At 28.8% G+C, this 25719-nt stretch overlaps 2 protein-coding genes across 3 annotated transcripts in view; one reads left to right on the forward strand and one right to left on the reverse strand.

Annotated features, from left to right (window-relative positions):
• Window positions 1-27: 27 nt before the first annotated feature.
• LOC107074121 (uncharacterized) lies at window positions 28-5047 on the reverse strand. Its single transcript, XM_015335225.2, has 7 exons — window positions 4743-5047; window positions 4519-4645; window positions 2523-4409; window positions 2038-2398; window positions 1660-1949; window positions 1468-1579; window positions 28-1380 (listed from the first exon to the last, which is right to left on the reverse strand). The coding sequence occupies exons 1-7, from the start codon at window positions 4753-4755 to the stop codon at window positions 1258-1260; spliced, it is 2913 nt and encodes a 970-aa protein (XP_015190711.1). The 5' UTR covers window positions 4756-5047; the 3' UTR covers window positions 28-1257.
• Window positions 5048-5805: 758 nt separating this feature from the next.
• Smox (Smad on X) overlaps window positions 5806-25719 on the forward strand; it is a 30671-nt gene continuing 10757 nt past the window's right edge. Inside the window, exons 1-5 of one of the 2 annotated variants that reach the window (XM_015335226.2) lie at window positions 5806-6570; window positions 21841-22049; window positions 23271-23587; window positions 24506-24729; window positions 25199-25512. In XM_015335226.2, coding sequence (XP_015190712.2) covers window positions 6368-6570; window positions 21841-22049; window positions 23271-23587; window positions 24506-24729; window positions 25199-25512 — 1267 coding nt within the window. In that variant the 5' untranslated portion in view covers window positions 5806-6367. The remainder of the gene's footprint in view (window positions 6571-21840; window positions 22050-23270; window positions 23588-24505; window positions 24730-25198; window positions 25513-25719) is intronic. The other variant, XM_015335227.2, reaches the window with a different exon arrangement.

Below are 25719 nucleotides of genomic sequence, written 5' to 3' on the forward strand. Positions count from 1 at the left end.
AAACAGTATAACAATAGTACAAAAAAATCTATTACAATTGTAATATTTATTTTCGTTGAGTTTTCCTTTTAAATAGCGTGATGCGAAAAAAGCGCATCACGAGTTAACAAGAGTCAACAAAGTGTTAAAAAGCAATTATTATTCATTCATTATGTAAAATATATAATAGTATTACAAAAACAAAAATAAACAATATTATTTGTATGTTTGAGCCGTTCACTAACGAAAAATATTGCCTCCACTTTTAGAATTCTTATAAATTTCAGTCATAAAAAATTTATGCACAATTAAATAATAAAAAAATTTTTACGGCTATTGAATAAATGTAACCATATAAAAGATATCAATAAAACATTTCAAAATGTATATTATCACATAAATGTTATATACTTTTCTTTTTTATGGAATTAATTGATTTGGTTACTGAGCGGCTTACAAATTTAATTTACATAATCAAAATTAATTAAATTGCGAACTATTATTAAGGAAATGCGAATAATTGCAGATACCTTAATCATCATTCTTGTCAAAATATTAACTAGTGTTAGTATTAATATTTATTGTGCAATGTACATTGCATTGTTATTATTATTATTATTACTATAATTACTATAGTAATAATAATAATATAAAAAAATTAATATCTTTCCTTATTATTATCATAATGAAAACCCTATTATTTTTTCAAAATATCAATTAATATTAATATTCTCTTTGTAATGTAAATTGCATTATTACTATAATAATAACAATAATAATGTTCATTGTCATTGTTACTTAGTCTTATTATAAAATTTCTATAATTTCTGCCAAATTAATATTAATTAATAATAATGAACATGTTTACTCTAATTACGTTATTATTATTATAACGTTATTTTGTCTTATTATAAGGATCACATTTCATAAAGAAATTCACTTAATTTATTACGTACCGCTACAATTGCAAAAACTGAAAAATTCAATGTTTAGAAATTTGAAACAAGAACCTTCTGACATCATATAAATGACATTTCGTTATTTAAAGTAACACACAAATATATACACATGGGGTTAACATAAAGTTCTAACGAAATGCATAAAAACATGTAAAACATGTGCAGATAGGTTTTACGTGAAGTACAACAAAATTCAATAATATGTGTGTACGGTACGTAATTTGTTAATTCAACAAAAACTGACTAACTAGATTTAACGTATTACAATATATTTTCGATGTAATCAAATTTTTTTATGATTTCCCTAATATGTACATTATTACAAGGACATTTTACGTCCCTCTATCGATATATCTACAGCTCTTCTCGCCGATTTCATTTTTTTGTTATCCATGTAATTTTTCATATGCCTCTCAAATCGATTCATCTGCTTTTTGGTACTCTATAAAAATATTTATTAATTTATACATAATAATAAGACAATGAAAGTTAATTTTTGTATAAACTTATACTAATAAGAGATACTTACTCTACTTATATCGACATCTGACTTCCAATCAGGACGAACAACGTAGTCTTTGTTAGATGGTCTAGGAACTCGTGCTCGTGCCACCCATCCAGGATCTCCAGGTCTCAAAGGTCTAAGAGAAAAGTTGCAGAAAGGAATATTACTAATATCATGTAAATGTGTTTTTTAGTACATGATAAGAAACCATCATACTTCGAGTCTCCTTTCAAGGCTTTATTAATATCCTGTGATTTAAGAGAGGATCCATCTTCTTCTACTTTCCTTCTTTTATGAGGTTTTTGCTCTAAATCACGCTGTAATCTTTCTTCCTTTGATAAGGCCTTAAAATCGGCAGACAAATTAAATATAGGTCTTGCCCATTCATTGATTAATTTTCCAGCACGTTCTTTATTTTCCTTAGTTTCCTTAGGATGTTTATACAAATACATTACAGCTTTGCCAATGCCCGATTGTTTCAAAGATGACTGATCGATTCTTGGAAACTAGAATAAAGAAAATAAAACTTAATATTTATACATAAACTATAACATTGTAAATGTTAAATATTTTTATCAATTGTATTAAACTTACCTCCCACAAAAGTTTTAAAAGACTGTCTCTTATTCTTAAAGAGGGTAATGATCGATCAGGCATTGGAGCGAGCCAATCTGTTAAAACTGCTAATACATTATGCTCCAAAAATGCCAATTGCAAATCATGCTTTTTCAATTGGGATAATACTTTAGGTAACATTGCAATTTTATTCGTAGCTGGTCTATTCGATTGATTTAACTTTCTATCTTCTTCGCAAGCACCTTTCATGTCGGCTAACAATTGAGCAATAATATCATCATTGTCATTAATTATGTCAATGTCCTTACGTTTGCGTCTACGTGATTGTTCCTCTTTTTTGCGTGCCAACATTCTATCAAAATCAGACATGGAATCATCTCTGAAAAATAGAAATAACAAAAACGATTAAAGTTAAATATTTTATTTAATATATTAAAAAAAAAAAAAATGTTAATTCTAATATAATTTAATGAAAAAGGAAAATAATAAGAAACTCTACTTACATTCCTCTCTCTCCAGGAATTATTTCATCATCGGATTCTTCATTATCTTGTTCTGTGACATTAACTTCTTCTTCATCTTTCTTTTCATCTTCATCTTCTTTTGGTTCCTCATCATCTTTTTTCTTAGCTGATTTATCCGCATTTTCTTCATCTTCACTATCGGATAATTCACGAGTTACTTTTTTCGAACTTTGAGCAGCATCATTTTCATCTTCTGAATCAGAGAGTATTCTTTTACGCTTTTTTACTCCACTATCTGACTCTTTGCTTGGACTCCTTGATCTACCAGACTTTGAAGCCGATCTTGATCTCGATCCAGACCTTGAACGAGATCTGCCTCCAGATTTTGCAACAGAAGCAGACCGTGATCTGGACTTAGACCTTGATTTTGATCGAGAACCTGAATGCGATCTTGAACGGGATCTTGATGGTGATTTTGATCTTGAGCCTGATCGTGATCGTGAACCAGATTTTCTTGATCCAGAACGTGATCTAGATCTGCTAGATCTAGAAACAGATCTTGATTTAGAGCGTGAATTTTTTCTTGATGCTGCTCCAGATGGGGAACCTTTTCTTGATCCTGATAATGATCTTGATCTTGATTTGGATCTAGATACAGATTTTCTTGAACCAGACCTCGACCTTGATCGGGATGCTTTTCTTGATCCTGATCTTGATCTTGATCGAGATGCTTTTCTTGAACCAGACCTAGACCTTGATCGGGATGCTTTTCTTGATCCTGATCCTGATCTTGATCGAGATGCTTTTCTTGATCCTGAACCTGATCTTGATCGGGATGCTTTTCTTGATCCAGACCTTGATCTTGATCGAGATACTTTCCTTGACCCGGACCTTGATCTTGATCGAGATGCTTTCCTTGATCCGGACCTTGATCTTGATCGAGATGCTTTCCTTGATCCGGATCTTGATCTTGATCGGGATGCCTTCCTTGACCCGGACCTTGATCTTGATCGAGATGCCTTCCTTGACCCAGACCTTGATCTTGATCGAGATGATTTCCTCGATCCTGAATTTGATCTTGATCTTGATCTAGATTTGGACTTTGACAATTCTTTTCTTTCTGGACTAGGAGATCTTGATAATGATCCTTTATGCGAAGCCATAGGAGATTGTTTTCGAGATCCAGAACCAGATCTAGATCTAGACCGTGACTTTGATTTAGCTTTTTCATCTCCTGAATGCGATGGTGATCTTGAGTGTGAACTTTTTCTTGACGAAGGAGAATGTTTCTTTAAACTTTCAGTGGAACGTGACTTTGACCGTGATTTTCTAACACTAGAAAAAGAATTTTCCAACGAAGCTTTAGGAGAGCAAGAACCCTTTCTTGAGCCTGATTGTGAACGAGATTTTGATCTTGATCTTGATCTTGATGCACGATTAGCATTAGGAGACACAGAACGTGATCTTCTTGATCCAGAACGAGAACGCGATCTAGAAGCTACCCTGGGTGAAGGTGATCTTGATGGAGACCGAGAATTCATTGAGGAAGCACTTTTACTTGGTTTTGCTGAATTAGATCTAGATCTAGATCTAGAACGTGACCTTGAACGTGAAGGTGAACGTGAACGTGAACCCTCTTTGGATTTACTCGGTGATGGACTCCTGGATCTCGAAGAAGATTTTCCAGAGCGTGCAGGACTGGGTGACTGGATTTGTTTCCTTTCACCACTATCCGCACGTTCTTCAGAAAAAGATTTTGAACGAGATCTGGAAGCTCTCAGATTTCGAGTACTGGATGCTGGAGAAGGCGAACGACTTTTAGAAGCCGAACGAGATCTAGAATATGACTTTCTAGAACTGGCATTGGAACGTGCAGAAGTCGACGATGCTGGTGATGCTACTTGCATCGGCGAAGAGGGCTTAGATCTGTAAAACATAAAGCAATAGATTGAATATAAGGTTATGTTAAATAAAGAGTATAACAGTATAGATAAATAAGAGTAGTATACAATAAAGTATAATAATTAATATTTACCTTGCTGGAGATGAAGTTGGACTTCGAGTATTCGATCTACTCCTATTCACATTTTCAACTCTAGCAGATGAGTCCTGTGAAGGACTTCTAGATCGTTCCCTTTCATCTTCTGAATTACTATTTTCGTCTATAACCAAAAAATCAATTTCAATAAGTCAATGAACATTTTCATAAAGTTGATTATATTTTATTATTTTGTGAATTATTTTGATCATTTTACTTACCATCTCGACCCATTGTATCTTCTTTTTATTATATTAATTTATTTTATTATATTATATTAATATGCAAATATTTATAAATAACTCTTGACAACTAGTCAACTTTTGAATCGATTAATAAGATGTAAGTTAGTTGTTTAAACTATTAATAAAACAATAATAAAACGTTAACTTAATTTTTGTAATAGATTAATATCGTGAAAAAGATATTTCACATATATATAAGACAAAATAAAATCAGAAAAGAAATTTTATATCAGAACACTTAAATAGATCCGAACACTTTCGTAGCTGTTTCTCCACTAATAATTAAGGGTGCCCAAGCTTTATTCGCTTTCACTTTAGGTTATACCGAGTATTAGCCAATGAGCGAGCTTGAAAAGACTTCCTAACGGCGAGTTCTCAAGCGCTAGCCAATGAGCAAGCTTGTAATATTTCTCCTTTAACCTTTTTAGAGAAATCTTAAGCAACCTTGAAATAGCGCCCTTGAAAGAAAAAACTTTTTAAAAAAACTTTCCAAAAATATTTGTTTTACACATTTAATCGATTTTTTCTGTAGAAATAAAAAATATGTAGAATCTAAAATAAAAATCGAAAAAATAAGAAAACAGCTGAAAATTTCTTCAGCTAATGAAACTGTATTGCAAATAAAATGTTATTTTCAACAAAGAACTTAATATGAATTAATTATCAAATGATATAAAAAAATAAACGAGCTTTTGAAGATAATATGATAGTAGTAAGCGTTGTTCAAAAATACGTCTTACGAGTGGATTATACATATATATATATATATATATTCCAATTTGAAAAAATAAAAATAATACAATTAATTAAAATTTTGTAATATTTTATAAATACTATTATTAAGTATAGTTCGAGAACCACTGGTTCTACGTGGCAAAGTTCACAAAAGTAATATTCCCTCGGGAATCACTGATGTCAAGTACGATCGTAAATGAGACGACAAAAATACCTAACTTAGTTAGTTAATAATACTCTAGATGTCGTTTAATGTGAATCTCCATGTGAGTTGACGGAATGATCCGAAAGCAACCGAGTTGATCCGAGAGTGTTCCCGTGGAATGACATGGCGGCTGTGAGAAAGTTTCGCCGCTCGCGCGAGGCTGTCGCGTCGTTCGTATTTTATTTCATCCGCGTTAAAGAGTTTTCGCGTGTCGTCATTGTTTCGCCCTAACCTCGCGGGTGACCTATTTAGTTCGCGAACGTACGCATGTATTATTGTAAGTGCGGGATAATAGTTCGCGTGTTTTGAACAATCGACTGATCGTGCGAGAGAAGAAAAGTTTGCTTTTTTTTATTTTTATTTTTGCATAACGAAATTTAAAAACGATCAAAAAAAAAAAGAAAGAGAGAGAAATAGATACATAGAAAAAGAAGAAGAAAAAGAAGAGAAAAATAGTGAATAGGGAAAGGGATAGAAAGAGTTAGATAGATAGGAAGAAGGAAGGGAAAGACAGAGAGAGAGAGAGAGAGAGAAAGAAAGAAAGAAGAAAAGAGAGACCTAGGGAGAGTGTGTGTGAGAGAGAGAGAGAGAGCGAGAGCTAAAGAGCTAGAGAACGGAATCCCCGATGCGGCGGGGTGTCTCGCGCACGTAACGAGCGCAAATGACGACTTCGATGTTGCTCAGCTTCAACCCGCCTATTGTGAAGCGGCTGCTAGGCTGGAAGAAGGCCGAGGGCGAGGACAAATGGAGCGAGAAGGCCGTCAAGAGTCTCGTTAAGAAGTTGAAGAAGTCGGCGGGTCTTGACGAACTCGAGAAGGCCATTACCACGCAAAGCTGCAATACCAAGTGCATCACTATACCGAGGTAAGCATATCAAATGTTAATATTATTAATCTATACATTTTTAATCATCTCTATTTATTTATCTAAATATCTGTCTGATTATCTTCCTATCTGTATTTATCTCTTTATCTCAACGCGTGTCTCTGTCTGTCTAGTTTTCTTTTATCTTCCTCTCTCTCTTTTACTGTGTGTCTGACTGTCTCTGTCTTCTTTTATCATTGCCAGTATGCGTTATACGGGATGCTGCTGTCCGTATATTATCCCTCTTTTCACTGCGTGTGCGCGATACTGTTTTATATACATACTACACGCTATAACACGTTTTTATTTATTCTTCTCCCCTTTTCTCTCTCTCTCTCTCTCTCTCTCTCTCTCTGTGTATATATATATATATATGTATGTATTTTTTTTTATTTTTCTATGTATCATGTAACTCTCTCATGCATACGTAAAAGCTCGAGAGATTTCACATATTTGCTATCTCTTTCTCTTTCTTTTTCTTGTAGTGCGCGTATGTGTTGCGCGTTGTGCCAAGAGAGAGAGAGAAAAGAGAGAAAAAGTACAATAAATGAAGGTACTCGCGCGATCTTAGTAAGAGTAGTAATAGTAGTAGTAGTAGTAGTGTAGTAGTAGTAAAAAGAGTATTGCGAGAGGGTATGTTTCTTACATCGAGTAACGTTAGATTTAAATAACTTTCTCTCTCTTTTTTTTATCTTTCTTTGTAGATTTTAAATGTCCAATACAGTAGATATAGTACAAACATTTGACGATCGAAGATACGAGATAAAAACGAGAGACTAACGAATGTCATAATATAAGACTTTGAATTGTTCATTCATAAAAATGGTCAATAAGGTTGGTCAGTAACTCTGTGCAGTTTGTATCTTAGTTATTTAATTGAAAAAAAATCACATAGACTTATTGGCTATCAAATATATAGAGCTTCACGTAACTAAATATAAGAGTTACACAGGTATTCAAATGAAAGTAAAATATTTCTAGACGCGGGTAACGACTGAAAATTAATTCTAAATTCAATGTAGTAATTCTGCATGTGTACTATGTCGGTGAGTTTATGATAGTAAAAGAGAAGATAGTGTAGGATTTTGTATCAAAGGTCGTGACAAATATTTGCTCGGTTAAAGAGGGTTGTCATGTGGAAAAGTTTGAAAACCCTGATTTAAAATATATTATTTATATAGTCGTTCTTTTAAATGAATGAAAGTGTGTATATATATATGTATGTACGTATGTTTGTACGATCAAACGATAATTGACGTTCTTCCGACGGCAAGCAATTCAACTTGCTTACCGACTTTCTTGCTTTGCGGAGCATGACGAGAATAGAACTCCATTCGCTAACCGATCGGTGAACATCGAGGAAATGTACGAACGAACGAACGAACGAACGAAGGAACGAACGAACGAACGAACGAACGAATGAACGAACGAACGAAGGATGCCTAAGTTTATCTCTTTTTCCCTTTCTTTTTCTCTTTCTATTTCTCTTTCTTTTTCTCTTTCTTTTTCTTTCTCTTATTACCTCTCTCAATGTGTCTCGCGAATCGTCTAGACAAAAAGAACGTGCTTATTTTATTTCGTACAGAATCGTGATCACTTACGTGTTTACCGCATACACTTCTTTTTCTTCTCTTTATTTTGTTTGTTTGTTTGTCTGCTGTTCCAATCATGTGATCATAATGTAACATATATTTTATTATTTATTTTGTTTAAAATACATAGAGGAACATGTACGTGTATATTGGGTACCTCGTTGAAAAACTCATTTATGGATTATTAATATAAACGGGATGAGTTAAAGGTTTTTTTTCTTTTTTGTAGTTTTACAATTTAAAAAAAGAGAGTAATGAATAATTACATTTTAAAATCATCTACTAACTTTGGATCCATTTTTGATATTAAATTGTATATTAATTGAGTATCTATTATTACTTTATTTTTATAGTTATTTAAATGATGTACAAAATTTATTAAGATATTATTAATATCTCATATTGTTATAATTTTATATATTTTTCAACGATTTATTTGAATAGTCATACTGCATATTAAATAACAATTTTTTAATAGTCACCCTGTAAGTGTGTACGTACAATTAGAGTATAACGTTTTTTATCGGTTAAGTTTTTTTTATCTTTGCACACACGTATATAAAATTATAAACGTGGAAAGTTGTGTAATTTCGTAAAGTTATGAAATACATGTAATATTAGGAATTACGAATTTGCTAACAGCGATATGTAATGTTGCTTGCGCACGCATTCAATTCGTCAAAATTTTAAAATTGTGTGGCGCGCATCTATTATCATCGTTTTTGTTTTCTTCTTCTTCTTTTTTTTCCCCACCTTTTATCCGTCATCTAGAATTTTTTCTGACTATTCATTCATTAGTTCTGATCTATGTATACCAAGAATATTTTGTAGATCGTGACGTAAGCTAGAACGATAGAATAAAGAATGAAAAATTCATTGGGTTATCTCTCTCGTGTTATTTTTCTTATTATTATTTTTTTTTCACTCGTATCTCATTTATAATTAATTTTCATTCTTTTGCTCGATATATTTAATTTCACTTAATTCAATATTTAATTTAATTACGTGCATGTGTTTTTTTTTTCTATGTATAATATTGAAAGAGAATTAACGTAAACGATGAAGATGTTGATCGATATAAATGTTCGATTTTTAAAAGAGAGGAAAGAAAAAAATAAAGAAAAAAAATAGAGAGTGAGAGAGAGTGAGAGAGAAAGCGTCATCGAAGCTCGTTCCACGTAGAAAGAATAAGCTCGGTGTATATATAAAAACTTTAATCAATAAATCATATTCAACCCTCGTGTCGAGGGATATAACATACTGCCTAGTTGGTCTATCTCGGCCGCCCACTCTTTCCAAGAAAAGTTATACGCGTTTTGTCGATAAAATAGAAAAGCCGGGAGAGAGAGAACGAGAGAGAGAGAGAGAGAGAGAGAGAGAGAGAGAGAGAGAGTGAGGAGAGGAGGAAAAAAGAGGAAAAATAAAATGAAAGAAATAAAAAAGAAACAAAAAATTACAATAAAGGGGAAAGAGCATGAATTAATTTATGTTAATTTATTCAAATTATTATTATTATTATTATTATTATTATTTCAATATTATTTTATAACAATATTTTTTCACATTTGTATTTTATTTTGATATTTTTCTTTTTATTTATTAAAGCGTGAGAAACTGCAGATATGTCGGAACATCAGTAACAACATTACTCGATATACTTAAAATATATCGTGTCTATCAATGTAGAAGTATGTATGCTTACGTACGTAATGTATGTATGTGTACGAATATACATATAAAAGCGATCGAATGTTTAGGAGAGTTCACGGTCGGCCGTATCATACGAGAGACATATTTTGTGCACGATCGTGCGTAGGTGGAGATCTCTTTAAGCTACTTGGGAGCGTCGATCTAACGAGAGACGCCTTTCGTCCCGTTTTCTTCAAGGTCTCTCAATTCGATCTTTTAACATCTCTTTCATTATGTATATATATATATATATATATATATATATATATATATATATATATATATATATATATTCTTTTTATTTAAAACGTCGAAATAAATATTACGTAATTTATTACCTATTAGTACATGAAAGTAGTTTGAAAGTTGCTTTTGTATAATGATCAGATATACTTATATACTTTTTCTTTTAATTTTATATGTTTGTAGATATTTCAAAAAAAAAAAAAAAATAATTTCCATCTAAAATTATTTCAACGATCTATTTTTAATTCTTTATCTTAATCTTTTGAAAAACAGATCGACGTTGGTAAAGTACAGGAGAACAAAATCTAAATAAATATATTCGAACGTATTTTAATTATCATCAATATACGAGAGATAATCGTAGTAGTTAAGATTTTTAATATCTTTTTAATATTAACCGATTAAAATCTAAAGATAATCGTATTATGGAACAGTTTTTGTAATATCAATCGATTTAAAAAAAAATAATAATAATAATAAAATCATTTACATATCTACATACAGTTATTGAATATACAATTAACACATTTCTAACATCGTAATTTCCATATGAAATTATGCATGCAATATTATAATAAATATTTACTTTTTAGATAAATTTATTAATAATTACGATTTCTAATAATAATTTTTGTTTAGATGTCACTGATCTATTGTTAAATCAGATAGGAAGGGATGAAGGGGGGAGAGAGAGAGAGAGAGAGAAAGAGAGCGAATAACGTAGATAAGATGGTGTTAAAATCATTCGCTCCGCTGGTCGTTATCTCTCCCACGGCGAATCTTCAATGCAAGTCTCTCTCTCTCTCTCTCTCTCTCTCTTTTGCATGCACGTCATCACGTTTTCTCGTTCGTTACGTGCGTAAGAACAAGAAGGTTGAGGAAGGGGGAGGGTGAGGAGGTGCTTTTGTTGCGTGGGTGGCTGTTAGTTTATAATAACTTTGTGTATGTGTGAAGTAAACAGTTAAATATAAATATTTTTTTACATGTAAAAATATAAAAAAAAAAAACAACATTTATTTTTTTTTAAATGTAAAATATATATGTGTAAATTATTATTTATGTATTTGTTATTCATTATTTCTATATTGAGATATTCTTGATATCAGAATATAACGAAAATTCTATGTTTACAAAATAAATCATATTTAAAATATAAGATAAAATGTTAAATATTAAATAATTTCAATATTAATAATTGCAATAAAAAATGTATACAGAATTTAATGAAATATTATCAACGCAATGAAAGATTTCGATGAATTTTTCCTTTGATTGTGGAAATAATTTATTATGAATCTTTTATAATTCGATATTTTAATAATAACGATATCCTATTGAATATTTGTTATTTAATCATTTTATATTTAACATTTAACATTTGTGCAAAGGATTATTCGTAATATATTTTACGTATTATTCGTGTATTCGTTAAAAACGGATTTATCTTGTTATGACATAAGCTAGATGAAGGGTGAGCAGGGGAGTGTGGTGAGTCAGATGAGTTTGCGTTACTAATTATCGTTATTTTTTACTTTCTTTGAGTAAACTGATATCGTTAAACCGATTTAATCACATTGAGGAAAATTTCCGGAACTTTTCAACTTTGTTTAATATCGTTTCGTACATACGCGTCTCATTTGAAAATACTACTCTTTCGATTTGTCGATTACGATGTTCATAAAAGAGATAATAAATAAATAATTATTATACATTACATTTATTTAAATCTACGTCGATAAAATACAAATCGATCATTTATAAATATTTTTTGTTTTACTTCAAATTTATTATTTTGTGTTATACAAATGTATTTTCATTGTATCAAAAAGTCAATATAGTAGTATGAGATGATAACACGTGTACGTAAATATCTATTTTGATATGTAATATATTTTATTTATTTCCTATGTCTGCTGTCATATGCAACGTTAAATCTAACAAATAACAACTGTGTTCACGTACGGTAGCACGTGCCATTGGTACTCGGATTCTCCTCTCCACCTACGCAATTCATCATCCCTCGGCTTGATCTCTAACTCGATTTAACTCTTAACACGTTGACAGTGTCCATTCCTCTTCACATGAATCAATAGATACATTACTAGGATACGAGTATATTTATTTTTATTTTATTCAACAATAATTCAAAGAAAAGTATATTTTCATTATTATTATTATTATTATTATTATTATGTAATAATTCATGAAAATATTTGTACATATACTGTTGAACTTCGGACTTACTACAAACTATTCAAAACTTTTCAACCCAACCCTCTATACATATTTAATTCTATTCGTGTTTCGATATTACAAATTTTTTTTTTTATAAATAAAAAATACATTAGATAATAATTTGAATATTATTGTTTGTTAATTAATTTAAATGTATTTAGAAATAGTTAATAGATAGAAATTGACTATGTTTCGGTAATATATACAAAGAACGTTTATTACGTTGGTTAAATTGAAATCCAATATGCAATGGCGTAACTACGAAATGCGCCGTCGTAATGGCCTACGGTTACAATCCATAGGTTTTAACGGAAGTTCAATAGAACGAACACACGTCGATGTTGGTGGTTTCTCTATTTTGGCAAATCGCCGATCAAATTAGAGAGACCATGATAAACTCCTTTGATCGTAACACGCTTCGATAAATCAACGTTACTATCCAACTGAAAGAGACACTTACAATTACATATTCTGATTGCTTGCTTACGTATTCCAGAGAGAAAAGCTTTTCAAATTAATGACTCGTTTTAACTCTACCTAAATTAAACAATTTAAATGTACGTTTCCTTTTATTCGTCATTACAATTCTAATTATACTATATAAATACTCTATTATCTGTATCGTCAGTTTATTTTCATTTAGATTTCAATTAGAAATGTTAGAAATACAATAGCACATTGTTTAATAAATTAATTTAATGATTAAAATAGTATTATTGTTTATCTATAAGATTATTACGTATATTTCGAACGATAATATATTTCTAGGTTTCTAATTATAAAAATAGATGATGATAATAATAATAATAATAGAATTAATAACTGAATTATTTGCAAATAATAATTGTTTCAATTTTTAAAATACACACATTTATTATGTAATTGCTTATCGAACAATTTTTGATATAATTAGTCATATGAAAAGAAAAAAAGAAATCAATAAATTATTTTTGCAATTTATTTTTGAACTTGATTAAAAGTATATGTTACTCGTTTTTTTTTAATCAACGTTGAGTTTTTCAATAATAAAAATAAAAAAGGGATAGCATGTTACCGATCACGCGATATTAGCGAGTGACTATACAATACGTGAAACTATTCTCGAACAGTAGGTAGACCGTATCGTATCGTATCGTGTTTCAACTCGGTAACAGGGAACTATGTACGTATATATATATATCTATGTTCGAAGATGTGAAACCCTCTCATTTATGACACTTATCCGTTAGATCATCGATAAATTTGCGAAACGTTACGTCAATCTTTTTCTTTACCACTTCTTTAACACAAAAAAGGCGGTTTTTAACTAATCTTATTGTCTCTTGACTATATAAATGATTAAGAATGTGTTCTAATTTTAAAGGAAAAAAAGAAAATTATATATTTTAAACAATTGTTATTTGTGAGAATAATGTTCTTTAACTAATCTTTTTTCTCTAATCTTTATTAAATATTATTAGTTATTTTTCTTTATTTTTTTTTAATATCTAATGAATATTATAATAAATGGCGTTACGAATTATTTATAAGGGTTTTAAACACCTTTGTATTACGATCGATTAATTGAACAATTAATAATAAAATAAAATGTTAAAAAATATTCGTTTTTTTAACTCGATAAAAAATTGGATTCAATTGAAAATAGTTTTATTATTAATTTATTATTTATATAAAAAAAAAGAAAATTAATTACTTATAGAAGATTAGGAATATAAAATTGTGTTTAAATATTGAAAAGATATTTGTAAAGATTCATCGTTCGATATTCTTAAATACGGTCGTTTGGAAACATGATGATGCTGTTTCTCGTTTCCGATAACGGCTTATACGATTATATACATATATATACGTAAATATACGTAAACATACATAGAAATGGTAGAGACTTTACATGACAGTAACAGCAACAGTAACATCAACATCGATGCAAGAGTTAAACAGAGAAAGATGTAATTGCGTATTCGTTTTTGTTGCGTAAGCAAGTCGTGCGATTATCGATGACACGCGAAACACCATGTCTCGGAAATTGCTACGTGAGTTTCTTTCTCGTTCGATCTTTCTCTCTCTTTTAAAAAATAATAAGAAGAAGAAGAAAAAGAAAAAGAAGAAGAATGATGCTTGTGTTACTGCAAATGTAAAAAAAAAAAAAAAAAAATTCTTCAAGGTAGTACTTTGGAAAATTAGTATTATTTTATAAAATATGTTATTCTCCATTTTATTGTACTTTAACTTTCATTTTTTGTAAGATAATTATCTGACAAATTATTATGTATTATACTTACTTCATATATAAAATTAATAATATTTTACGTTTGTTATATATATATATCATGATTTCGATGCAACGTGATATTCATTTTTATGTTACTTGAAAATTACTTGTACATAGATCTTGTGTGGTATAATTAAAAATATCAAATAATATAAATAATATAAAACAAAATGTATATATAACATTGAAATATTAATTTGCTATGACAGACAATTCAAACGACAAGAAATTAATCATAAAATGGTAATAACATATAAAATATTGTACGATATTTATAATTTTAAAATAAACATAATCTATATATGTATAATTAATGAATAATTAAATAATTTACATTTAATAATTACATTATATTCTATTTGATTGAAATAATATGTAGATAAAAATTAAAATATAATACATTTTAAAATTTCCTAAAAAAAAAATTATAAATATCTAAAAATATACACACACATATATATATATATAGTGTATTAGAATACGAAGATGAGAGATCATGGTAATGAAGTTTCGATTAAAATAAAAATGTTAAATGTTTCTTTAGTGATAAGTGTAAGAAGTTTTTTAGAAAGTTGCTACTAACGATAAGGTGTTGTATATCACATGGCGTGTTCCACGTATTTTCTCTCTCTCTCTTTTTCACTTTTTCTTGTACGTGTGTGGGTAGATGAAAACGTGTATGAGAATCGATCAAAGCCCAGTGTTCGCCTGATGACGACTTTATTAATAGTAATCCTAGTTACATCGTTAACGTGTTAACGAGCTTACCGTGTGCCAACTATATTTTCGTTATCGTCGTTATCATCGTTTTATATCGCAAGGATATTTAATAGAAGAGAAAGAAAGATAGATATAAACAAACAGATAGAGATCCTTTACCTCGTACATTTATTCTTTCTCTTTGTTTTTCTTTTCTCTCTTCGTATATATATATATTTTTCCATCATAGTCTTTTCAATTCACGAAATACACGTATCTGCCATAACGACGTTAAAAAATAACATTTTTCGTCCTTTCATAATAATCAATCGAATTAGATAACAACTAAAAAAGTTTCTCTTTATTATTCAAATCATATTTGCTATTAAACAACGATCGTAAAAAGAAAAGAAAAATAATCTTTCAAGTATAACACACATAGTGTGTTATAACTTATAAAAAAACTAAATCTATGTGGTTTATTTTTTAATATAAAATTAAAAAATATTGAAAATATAAATATATAAAAATGTAAATTATTTAAATATAAAAAACTAAATATGTGGTTTATTTGTAAAATAGATAGATAGTTTAATTTATTTAGCTCTCTCAGGTATTTACAAACAACCGTACATGCAATATAATATAATATAATATAATGTGGTTTAATTTTACACAATAAACTATAATATAATAAGAATATTAACGAAATACGCGATTAATCCTACAAAGTATTCGTTTATGCGTGTATAATAAGGGCTTATGTGAGTGTGTATGTGTGCATATGTGAGATGAATAAAGTGAATTCGTGGACGTCAATCGACGTCGATGCTCCCTTTGGCTCGCGTCCTTTATCGAGGAAATTAAACTTTGTTCCATTTCCCGAGTGAGATATTATCTAATAATGAGAGTTTGCATACGGAAGAGGAGATGCGTGTGTATCCTCTCATATCCTTCCATACGTTCTGCATAATACTACTTATATACGTTCATTTTACCAACTATATTATCTCTCTCTGTTTCTCTCATTTTCTTTCTCTTTCTGTCTGTCTGTTTGTACGTCTTTCTCTTTCATTACATATATCTTTCTCTCTGTTATGGTTGGTATCAACCAACGTATATTTCGTATCACGATGATGGTGAAGTGGTTCAATTTGTTGAACGCTAGAAAGAGAAAGAGAGAAAAAGAGAGAGAGAGAAAGAGAGAAAGAGAGAATAACGGTTGTAGACTTTCGGCCCGTTACATTTCCTGATTTATGTATATTTATGCGAAAAGCGTGACATTACTACTAGCTTGATATTAAATTAGCTATGTCATCTCCATATTACTCTTATGCACCATTTATCTCGTCCTCTTCTATTTTTATTTATTTATTTTTTTAGGTTTGTTTGATTTTCTTTTCTTTTGTTTATTAATAATTTAAATGACAGAACTTTTGAAAATATGGGTCGTGATTTTATATATATTAGAATAAAATATATAAAATTTAAAAAAAAATAATTATAAATAATTATATAAAATATAAGTAAAATATATAATATATATATATATATATATATATATATATATATATTATATTAATTATATCATAGAAAAGAATATTTATTCAAGTATATAAACATTACATTTAATTATATTATATATAATATATATAAAATATATTTAAAAAATAATTATATATAAAATATATATAGCTTTGTTTTTTAATAAATGATAAAATTATATTTTCATTTGTATACTAAAGTATTGTTTTATGAATAAATTTTCTTTATGCGGTTTATTATCAACGAATGTTTTAACTCGTATTCTTCGTTTATACACCTTCATCTATATTTAGGATCTTGAATTAAGAAAGTTTGAGATAATAATATATATAATAATAATAATAATAATAATAACAATTATATTTTGAATGTACTTTAAACTATTATTTTTTAACTATAATATATGTATAATATTTTAATGCAATATTGAAAATACTGAATAACATTTTACGAATATTTTGAAAAGATAAAAAGAATTATCATAAGTTGACTTTACACCGATATCTTTTTAGAATATTATTCTGTATAAAGGTGTTTTATCGTGTAGAAAAATAAAAGATGTGGCAAATTGAATAAACATAAACAGTTCATAGGATCACATTGAATTTATTTATCGTCTACGTTTTCCTCTTACGAATAATAGAAATATGTACCGTTATAATTGATTACTCTCATTTATACAGTAAATACTTTAGATAGTAATAGCTGCGAATACAACCAAAAAAAAAAAAATAAAAATAAAGAAATAAATAAAAAGAAAAATCGGAGAATCCGCATCCTTGCCAACTCGTCGAATACAATTTATGCAGTCGACGAGAAACTTTGATTATGCAATTTTATCTCGAGAGAGAGAGAAAACCAGCAGTAAAACAGAGAAGAGGAAAGATTTCGAAAAATGTTCATAGATTTAAAAATAGAAAAAAAAAACAATTCTCATATCATTCAATTTACTTTATCGTCCACGTTCGTCATTATTCTACGAATAATTAAAGTTAACTCTATTCTGAACGATTATCCCCGTTTATACAAGAAATAATACTAGCTGTTAATAAGATAAAAATAATAAAATACAAATCGTAGAATCATAGTTATCGTCATCGTCATCGTCATCGTTTTTCGTTGTGTCGTCGTTGCAAGGACGACGATTTGTAATTTATGCAGACGCGAACGTGAATCGTGTAATTTTACATTACCTTTTAAAAAGTGAAAAAGAAAGATAGATAAAGAGAAAGAGAGAGAGAGAGAGAAATAGACAGAGAATTATCGTAGCAAGTTATGTGTGCAAGTATTATATACGTTTCTCGAGGCGTCGTGCTCTTATCGACCCGGCCTTTTTCTCGAGTTCTCTTTCTTCCTTTTACACAACATGACTACTACTCGGACTCTTATCATTCGTCCAGCTACCAACACCAGCTGACGACCAACACCACCTATCTACTGATAACAATCTTACTTCCTTCGGTTATTCACAGGATATCGTTCCTCTTTACTACTAACGAATTCGAACACCTAAATCGATTCTTTTGTTGATCTTTTTTTACGATTAACATTTTTAATTTTATGTTTTGTTTTTATCAAAACTCACGCCAATGTGATAACATTTTATATATATATATATGTAAATTTGTGTTGATAGATAGATGATTTTTATTTTTATTGGATATGAATAAAAGGAAATAGTGTTCAAAACAAATTTCAGATTAAAAAAAAAATGGTTTCCTTTAAAAATGTTGCAGTTCGTTAGCAACGACTAATTTGATTTCGTTGATCTAACTTTTTCTTTTTTTTTCTTTTTTTTTTTATAACGTATGAACTCACGTGATTAATTAAATTTATATTCAAGATTTTTAAAGAAACAAGTTTTTTTTCTTTAACTACGATTTTTATTTCAATTTTGTGTATACGTGTGAAAACAAATTTTATGGGAAAAGTTTGATTTAAAAAAAAAAAAAAAAAAAAAAAAAAAATGAAAAACAAAAAAATAAATAAATAAATAATTTTATTTAAAGTGAGATACACAGTACATCGGCTCATTTTATATTCATATTACACATACACGTGTGTATATTTTATAATACGACAACGCGCATCGTCGATTAAAGATGATTTAACTCGCGTTTCTCGTTTAATACACGCGTGGACGGAATTCTCAACGGGTGAATTCTAACCCGTCGTCGTTGTCCGTTGTCCTCGACACGGAGAATCGTCCGACTACGATGCGTCAGCAGGATGAATAATAAAATTGTGGAAGGAATATCTACAAACTAGTTTTCACCTTTTTTTTTTTTCTATTCCTTTTATTTTTTTTTATTTTGACGTTACAATTCCGTGAATATAAAATAGTACAACAAAAAAATTTCAATCAATTTCTCTTAAATTTTGTAATTGTTATTTAATATTTTGTCTAAATAATTTCTTTCTCTCTTTTCTCTCTCTCTCTCTCTCGTTGATAATTAATAAAATATTAATATTATTGTCACATTTGTATTTATTACAACTCCTCAACGTGTTATGTTGAAATATCGTTGTATAGATTTTGTTATTTTTTTTTATTTTACATTATTTTTTTATGGAATTTTTTAAATAATAAAAAAAAAGAACATAAATTTTTGCAAATGTATTTTTAAATATATTTTATTATCGAATTTGTATTTGCCACTTGGTATAATACGTGCACGTAAATATTGAAGCATTATCACTAACAATAAGTTATCTCATGTAATATATGTTTTAAAAATAGAAATGCGAAATAGCATACGATTAGAAATAGAAAAGATTGTATGTTGTAATAGATAGTCCATTACATTATAGATTTCTTATTACACACGGATAAAATAATGTAATAGAGAGAGAGAGAGAAAGAAAAAAAGAAAAAAAAGGTGAATGATTAACACGTAATTTTAATGCAATTATTTGCGAAACTTGTTATTAAATAAACGTGAAATTTTTTTCGCTATCATATTATGATTCATACTCGAAACAGTCAATTTTATTATTGATCGTAAAAATTATTTTATATAAAAGTTTTCAAAAAATTAAATATTAAATTCATTTTTTGAATTTGTTTTAATTTCAAGGGCCTCCTTTCCTTCGGTTATCTTTATTTGAATTTATTAATATTATAAAATTATCCGTGTTTATGTAAATTTAATGTAAATTTTATTTTTACCTTTTTCTATAAAGATTAAAGTAATCTATGAAATAATCAGTTAAATAAATTTTGTTTAAAACCCAACGAACGGGATATAGTTCGGAATGAATTTTGTGATGAAAAATTTTTAAGAGAAGTTTGAAAAATCGAATCTATTTTATTAAGATATAAAACGACGAATCGTGTATATACGTATGTAAGTAAATACATATATATATATATAGTACATAAGTGTCACGAGTAATACTTGAGTCCTTACGTAATGCTCGACACAGTTAGAAATCATTTTTTATTTCTCGGTACTCACAGGATACGCTTTTGAAATCCTTTCGACGTACAAAGATCTTGAATAGATTCTTTTTTATATTTATTTCTCTTTTCTTTCTTTATGTAAATATTTATTGCTATTTCATGATGTTTCATTTTGTTTTTATTTTTATTCACAGTTACATTAAGTTGGTGTAAAATTAATCGAGGTTGTAATATCAAACAATGACAATGAATTTAATTATTTTACAATAATACATTATATACGTGGTCAATTTAAAAAAATATTTTTTATACTTCTTTTATTAGTATTTCGTTAAACAAATGGATTTCAATTAATTAAAATATCGATTACAAATATTAAAAAAAACAAAATGATATATCACAATGAAGTAATAGGCAATTAATAAAAAATTCCCAATAATGTTCGGCATTAATTTTAAGTTAATTAATTTGAAATACTGAGGGAAAAAAGTATTTGATAATTATTACTTTAATTTTTAAATAAAATCAAATAATAGAAATTTCAATAATTGGTTACATTTGTATTGATTAATATTTATGGCAATTATTAAACACACACACAAAAAATGAAATACAATGATTTTCTATCCAAGTTTTAAACGAATCGAGAATTAATAGGATATATCGAACGGAATCACGTTGCTTATTGGGGGGGGGGGCAGATAAAAGAGAAAGAGAGAAAGTAAGCAAAAGAAAAAGAGAAAGAGAGTCGATCGATGCGCACGAAATTGGCGTATAAATTCTGTTAGAATGTTTCTGAATTATTATGTAACTGAACGCAGTAGTGAAACCATGATTGAGAGTGCACCAATGTGATTTATGTTGGTCTCTTTGTGTGTGTGTGTGTGTGTGTGTGTGTTTGTACGCAAAAGTAGGTCCTTGTTTGAAAGAAATAGAGAAATAGATATTTCAAGAGAGAGAAGAAGAGAGAAAGAATGGACACGTATGAGTGAAAAAGCCAAGGCTATGACACAACGCGTGTACCTTGACGGAAACATCATTGAAAGAATCGATGCTGTTCGTCGATGAATCTTCGATACGATGTCCGATCCTCATCGATTTATAAAATCTTTAAATCATTTTCTAAGAAATTTCTTGAAATTTTTTAATTTATATTTTTATCGTAGAAACAAAATGTTTACAACATTGAATGTAATCTTCCAAAATTGAGCCCACGTGGTTATTTAAAATTGTCAAACTTGGATCTTTGATCTTGCATCGTAATTTTTCTATATTATCACGATCATATTTTTTAATTTTAATTTTAGTTTTTTATTTTATTTTATTTTTTTTAATTTTATTTCTTAATTTTAATTTTAGTATTTAAATTTTTAAATTTAGTTTTTTGTACAAAATTTATTTCCATCCTATATAAAATAATTCTTCTCCATTTTTACAATGTTTCTAAAAATTGTCCAAATTTTTTAAATTACATTTTTTGTTTTTTTTTTTGTTCGACACAGTATCATTAAAAATTTTAAATTTGATTTATAATTTTATTAACAATTTATATATAAATGTTAATTTTGAAATAAATGTTATGTTTTTAGGCCTAGCCCGGGTGGCGTGGGCGACAACGGGGTCCAAGGTGTCCGAGGTAAGGGTCTCCCCCACGTGATCTATTGTCGTCTCTGGCGTTGGCCAGATTTACAATCACACCACGAGTTAAGGGCGATCGAGCATTGTGAATACGCTTTCACGCAAAAGAGGGACGAGGTTTGCGTCAATCCTTATCATTATCAACGAATACAAACTCCAGGTTGGTTATATAAGATTACATCATTCAAACATTATTTTTTGATAACTTTGATATCTAATATTTCATTTGATTTCTCATTTGTTTTCAATTAGAATGTTTCAACAAAAGTCAAATATCCAATGGTTGTTCATTTTATCTTTCAAAAATTTAATCTTTTATAGTTTTCTTATAAGAGTAGAAAAATTAATTAAAATAATGAACATGATAATAATTTTTTCTTGTGTGTGTGTGTATGTTTTTTTTTATCTTCAAACAATTATTAAAGATATTAAATGTTCAACGTGTTCAAACATGTGAATTATTTATTTTTATTGATTATTTTTTTAGTCAAACTTCAATCAAAAATTCAACATATTAAAATGAACATTCAACGTGTTAGGAATATTTAAATTTATAATAATCATTATATATATATATATATATATTTGTTTTAAATTGATTAATTAATATAATTTCTCTCAAGTTCTGTATATAACATGATTTATTTATAAATTAAATATACCGAATAATAATAATTATTGAATTGTGTTAATATCCGACTAATTTAATAAATTCAACAAACATATCAATAACATATACATACTAATAATTTGAGAGGAAGAGAGAGAGAGAGAGAGAGGAGAGAGAGAGAGAGATCATTGAAAGGTCCTCGACGTGCATCGAATATTTCAAATAATCCAAGTACGATATCCGTAATTCTATTTATCTCTAATCGATAGTTCACACGTATTATTATATCGATTATGGATTTGTAATAACGATAACGTTGATTTCGTAACATCAAAAGGAAAAGAAGATATATAATATTAATTAGAAAAAAAATATTCGACGATACACAGAAAATATGATTAAGAAAAAAAAAAACTCGTTCATAAATTATTTTAATAAAAAAAAAAGAAATAATTATAAATGATGTTAAATGTTGACAAAAATATTGAGCCAAATAATCAGAGCGACCCTTTAAAAATAAATATGATAAATAAATTTATATAGAAGAAGAAAAAGAAAAGAGAAAATAAAGGAGGACAAAATTGAGCCTAACAAAATTTTATATTTGATAGGATTTATCATATATTTCTTTTATTTTTTTTTATTTAATTTTTTTTTTATTTAGAAATTGTTCCCTCCTCCTTGTTGCTCCCAGCAGCCGGTTAAATCGAGCGTCACGAGCGATAACCAGTTGTGATCGCGTGACTATATCGATTGCACGAAACTTTGCAGTTTTGCCGGCCATTCTCGTGCCGCGGCACAACCTAGCCGGGGACGAGAGCGTTCTGTACAACACCTCCCTCGAGGAGCTGAGCGTCAGCGTACCGGAAAACACGAATTTCCACGCGACGTTGAATCATCAGCATCACAATCAACAAAATATACCGCAATCGCCTCAACAGCAGCAGCAACAGCAACAACAACAACAACAGCAACAACAACAACAACAACAACAGCAGCAGCAGCAACAACAACAGCAACAACAACAGCAGCAACAACAACAACAACAGCAACCGAATAATCCGTACCAAGGAATGCAGGTAATTTTTGTATGTAACAAGGATGTTTTTTTAATTTAATGAAGTTGCATGTGCAAGAAACGAACTACTCTTGATTATATGTTGTTATAATAGAATAATGTTTTACATCATGCGAGAAACTTTATGTACTCATATATCTGTTGGTTTTTTTGTTTTTGTATTATATTGTAAAATGTGCAAATGAGAATATGGTCAAGAGGAATTGGTGTAATATGAACTTTGGTCTTTGAATTTAGCAATTTATATCATATAAAAAAAAATACTCAATTGAGCAAACACGTTGATTATATCACAGTAACTGGTTCTTCCAGGTATTATAAGAATTAAATTATTCATCTAAATAATTTTTGTATATATTCATAATTTTGTTCTGTACTAAATTTATTGTACAAATATTGTTTCTAGATATTATAGATCACTATGATAATTAGTCAAAGTTTATTAAACTAATCGAACTTAAGAGTTTAATATCTGTAGAATAATTTTGATTATATAATTCTAATTATTGTAAAAAGAAATAAGAGCAAGAAAAATATTCTCATTTCACGTCTGAGTTTCGAATCTTATTATATAAATATTGATAGATGATTGTATTCAATCTACAGTTACAGTCTAGTTGAGATTAGGCAATAACCGTATGATTCAAATTTAGAAGGTAACGGATCGGTTTAGTCTATATAAATGTAAAGATACGAAGGATGTTGAAGATGATTAGATCATTAAATCAAATTGTGCTATGAAATAAATTAAAGATTGAAACGTTTGCTCTGTGCTAATCCAAAATTGTATATTGAAACAATTATATTATTATATTACATTATAAGGTGTACGTATTTTTAAAAAATTAATTATTTTTTGTTTATAGATTATATATCATTGTTATGATTAATCTGTTAATAAATGATTAATTGTTTATTGTTTTATTAGAGTATGCAGGCAACGAGTCCGGCGAGTGTTGGGAGTCTAGGAAGTGTACAGGGTTCACCTCATCCAACGTCGGGGTCTCTGGATCCTCCAGCTGATACACCACCACCTGGTTATATCAGTGAAGACGGCGATAATATGGATCACAACGATAATATGTCTTTGTCCCGCTTATCACCAAGTCCTGTAGATGCCCAGCCCGTTATGTACTGCGAGCCAGCTTTCTGGTAAATTTCATTAGCATATTTATCCTCTCTGTTTCTATCTTTCTTTGATATTGGCATGATCAATTACATTTAATAGATCACATGGATCTATCTATTCGTCAAAATTACGTCATCCAATTTCGTAGAAAATTCATTCAATTATTATTATTATTATCATATAATGTTGGAATTTGTTTTCACTTAGTTTAATATTATTTCTTTTCATTTCGAAAATATCTGTGTTAAAAGTATTAATAATTTATTTAAATTAACAATGATTGAATTGATAAAATACAGTAATTTTGTTAGAAAAAAATATTGCACAATAAAAAGTGTTGACACACAACACGTACTTGCAGTTAGAAAAAATTCGAGTAGAATATCTGAAAAACATATTATAAAATTCCAACATTATTTATAAATTGAACAATTAACAATTGAATAATTTGACAAAAAAAAATATATTAATATTTGAATTTGATTAATGTAGGTGTTCAATAAGTTATTACGAGCTAAATACAAGAGTAGGCGAGACGTTTCATGCCTCACAACCAAGTATCACAGTGGATGGTTTCACGGATCCAAGTAATTCCGAACGCTTTTGTCTCGGTTTGCTTTCGAACGTTAATCGTAATACCGTGGTGGAACAGACAAGACGACACATCGGTAAAGGTGTTAGACTTTACTATATCGGTGGCGAAGTCTTTGCGGAGTGTCTATCAGATTCTAGCATCTTCGTTCAAAGTCCAAATTGCAATCAACGTTATGGTTGGCATCCTGCAACCGTATGCAAAATACCACCTGGTAAGTTCATTCCAAATAAAACAATCTATTCAACTAAAGAAAAGAAAAATATTTCAATGATCAATTGAGTTTTGATCATTGTTCGTTTAGGTCGCATGAATTTTTTATATGACTCAAGTATAAAAATATTTTTAATTATTTGAATGGAAAATAACAGTACGTGGATCATTTGACACAAATTTTAATGAAAAATTAAATTCATTAACA

This window comes from Polistes dominula, unplaced genomic scaffold, assembly GCF_049000335.1.
Source record: "Polistes dominula isolate Pdom_NZ unplaced genomic scaffold, Pdom_raw_medaka contig_20, whole genome shotgun sequence".
Classification (NCBI taxonomy): Eukaryota; Metazoa; Arthropoda; class Insecta; order Hymenoptera; family Vespidae; genus Polistes; species Polistes dominula.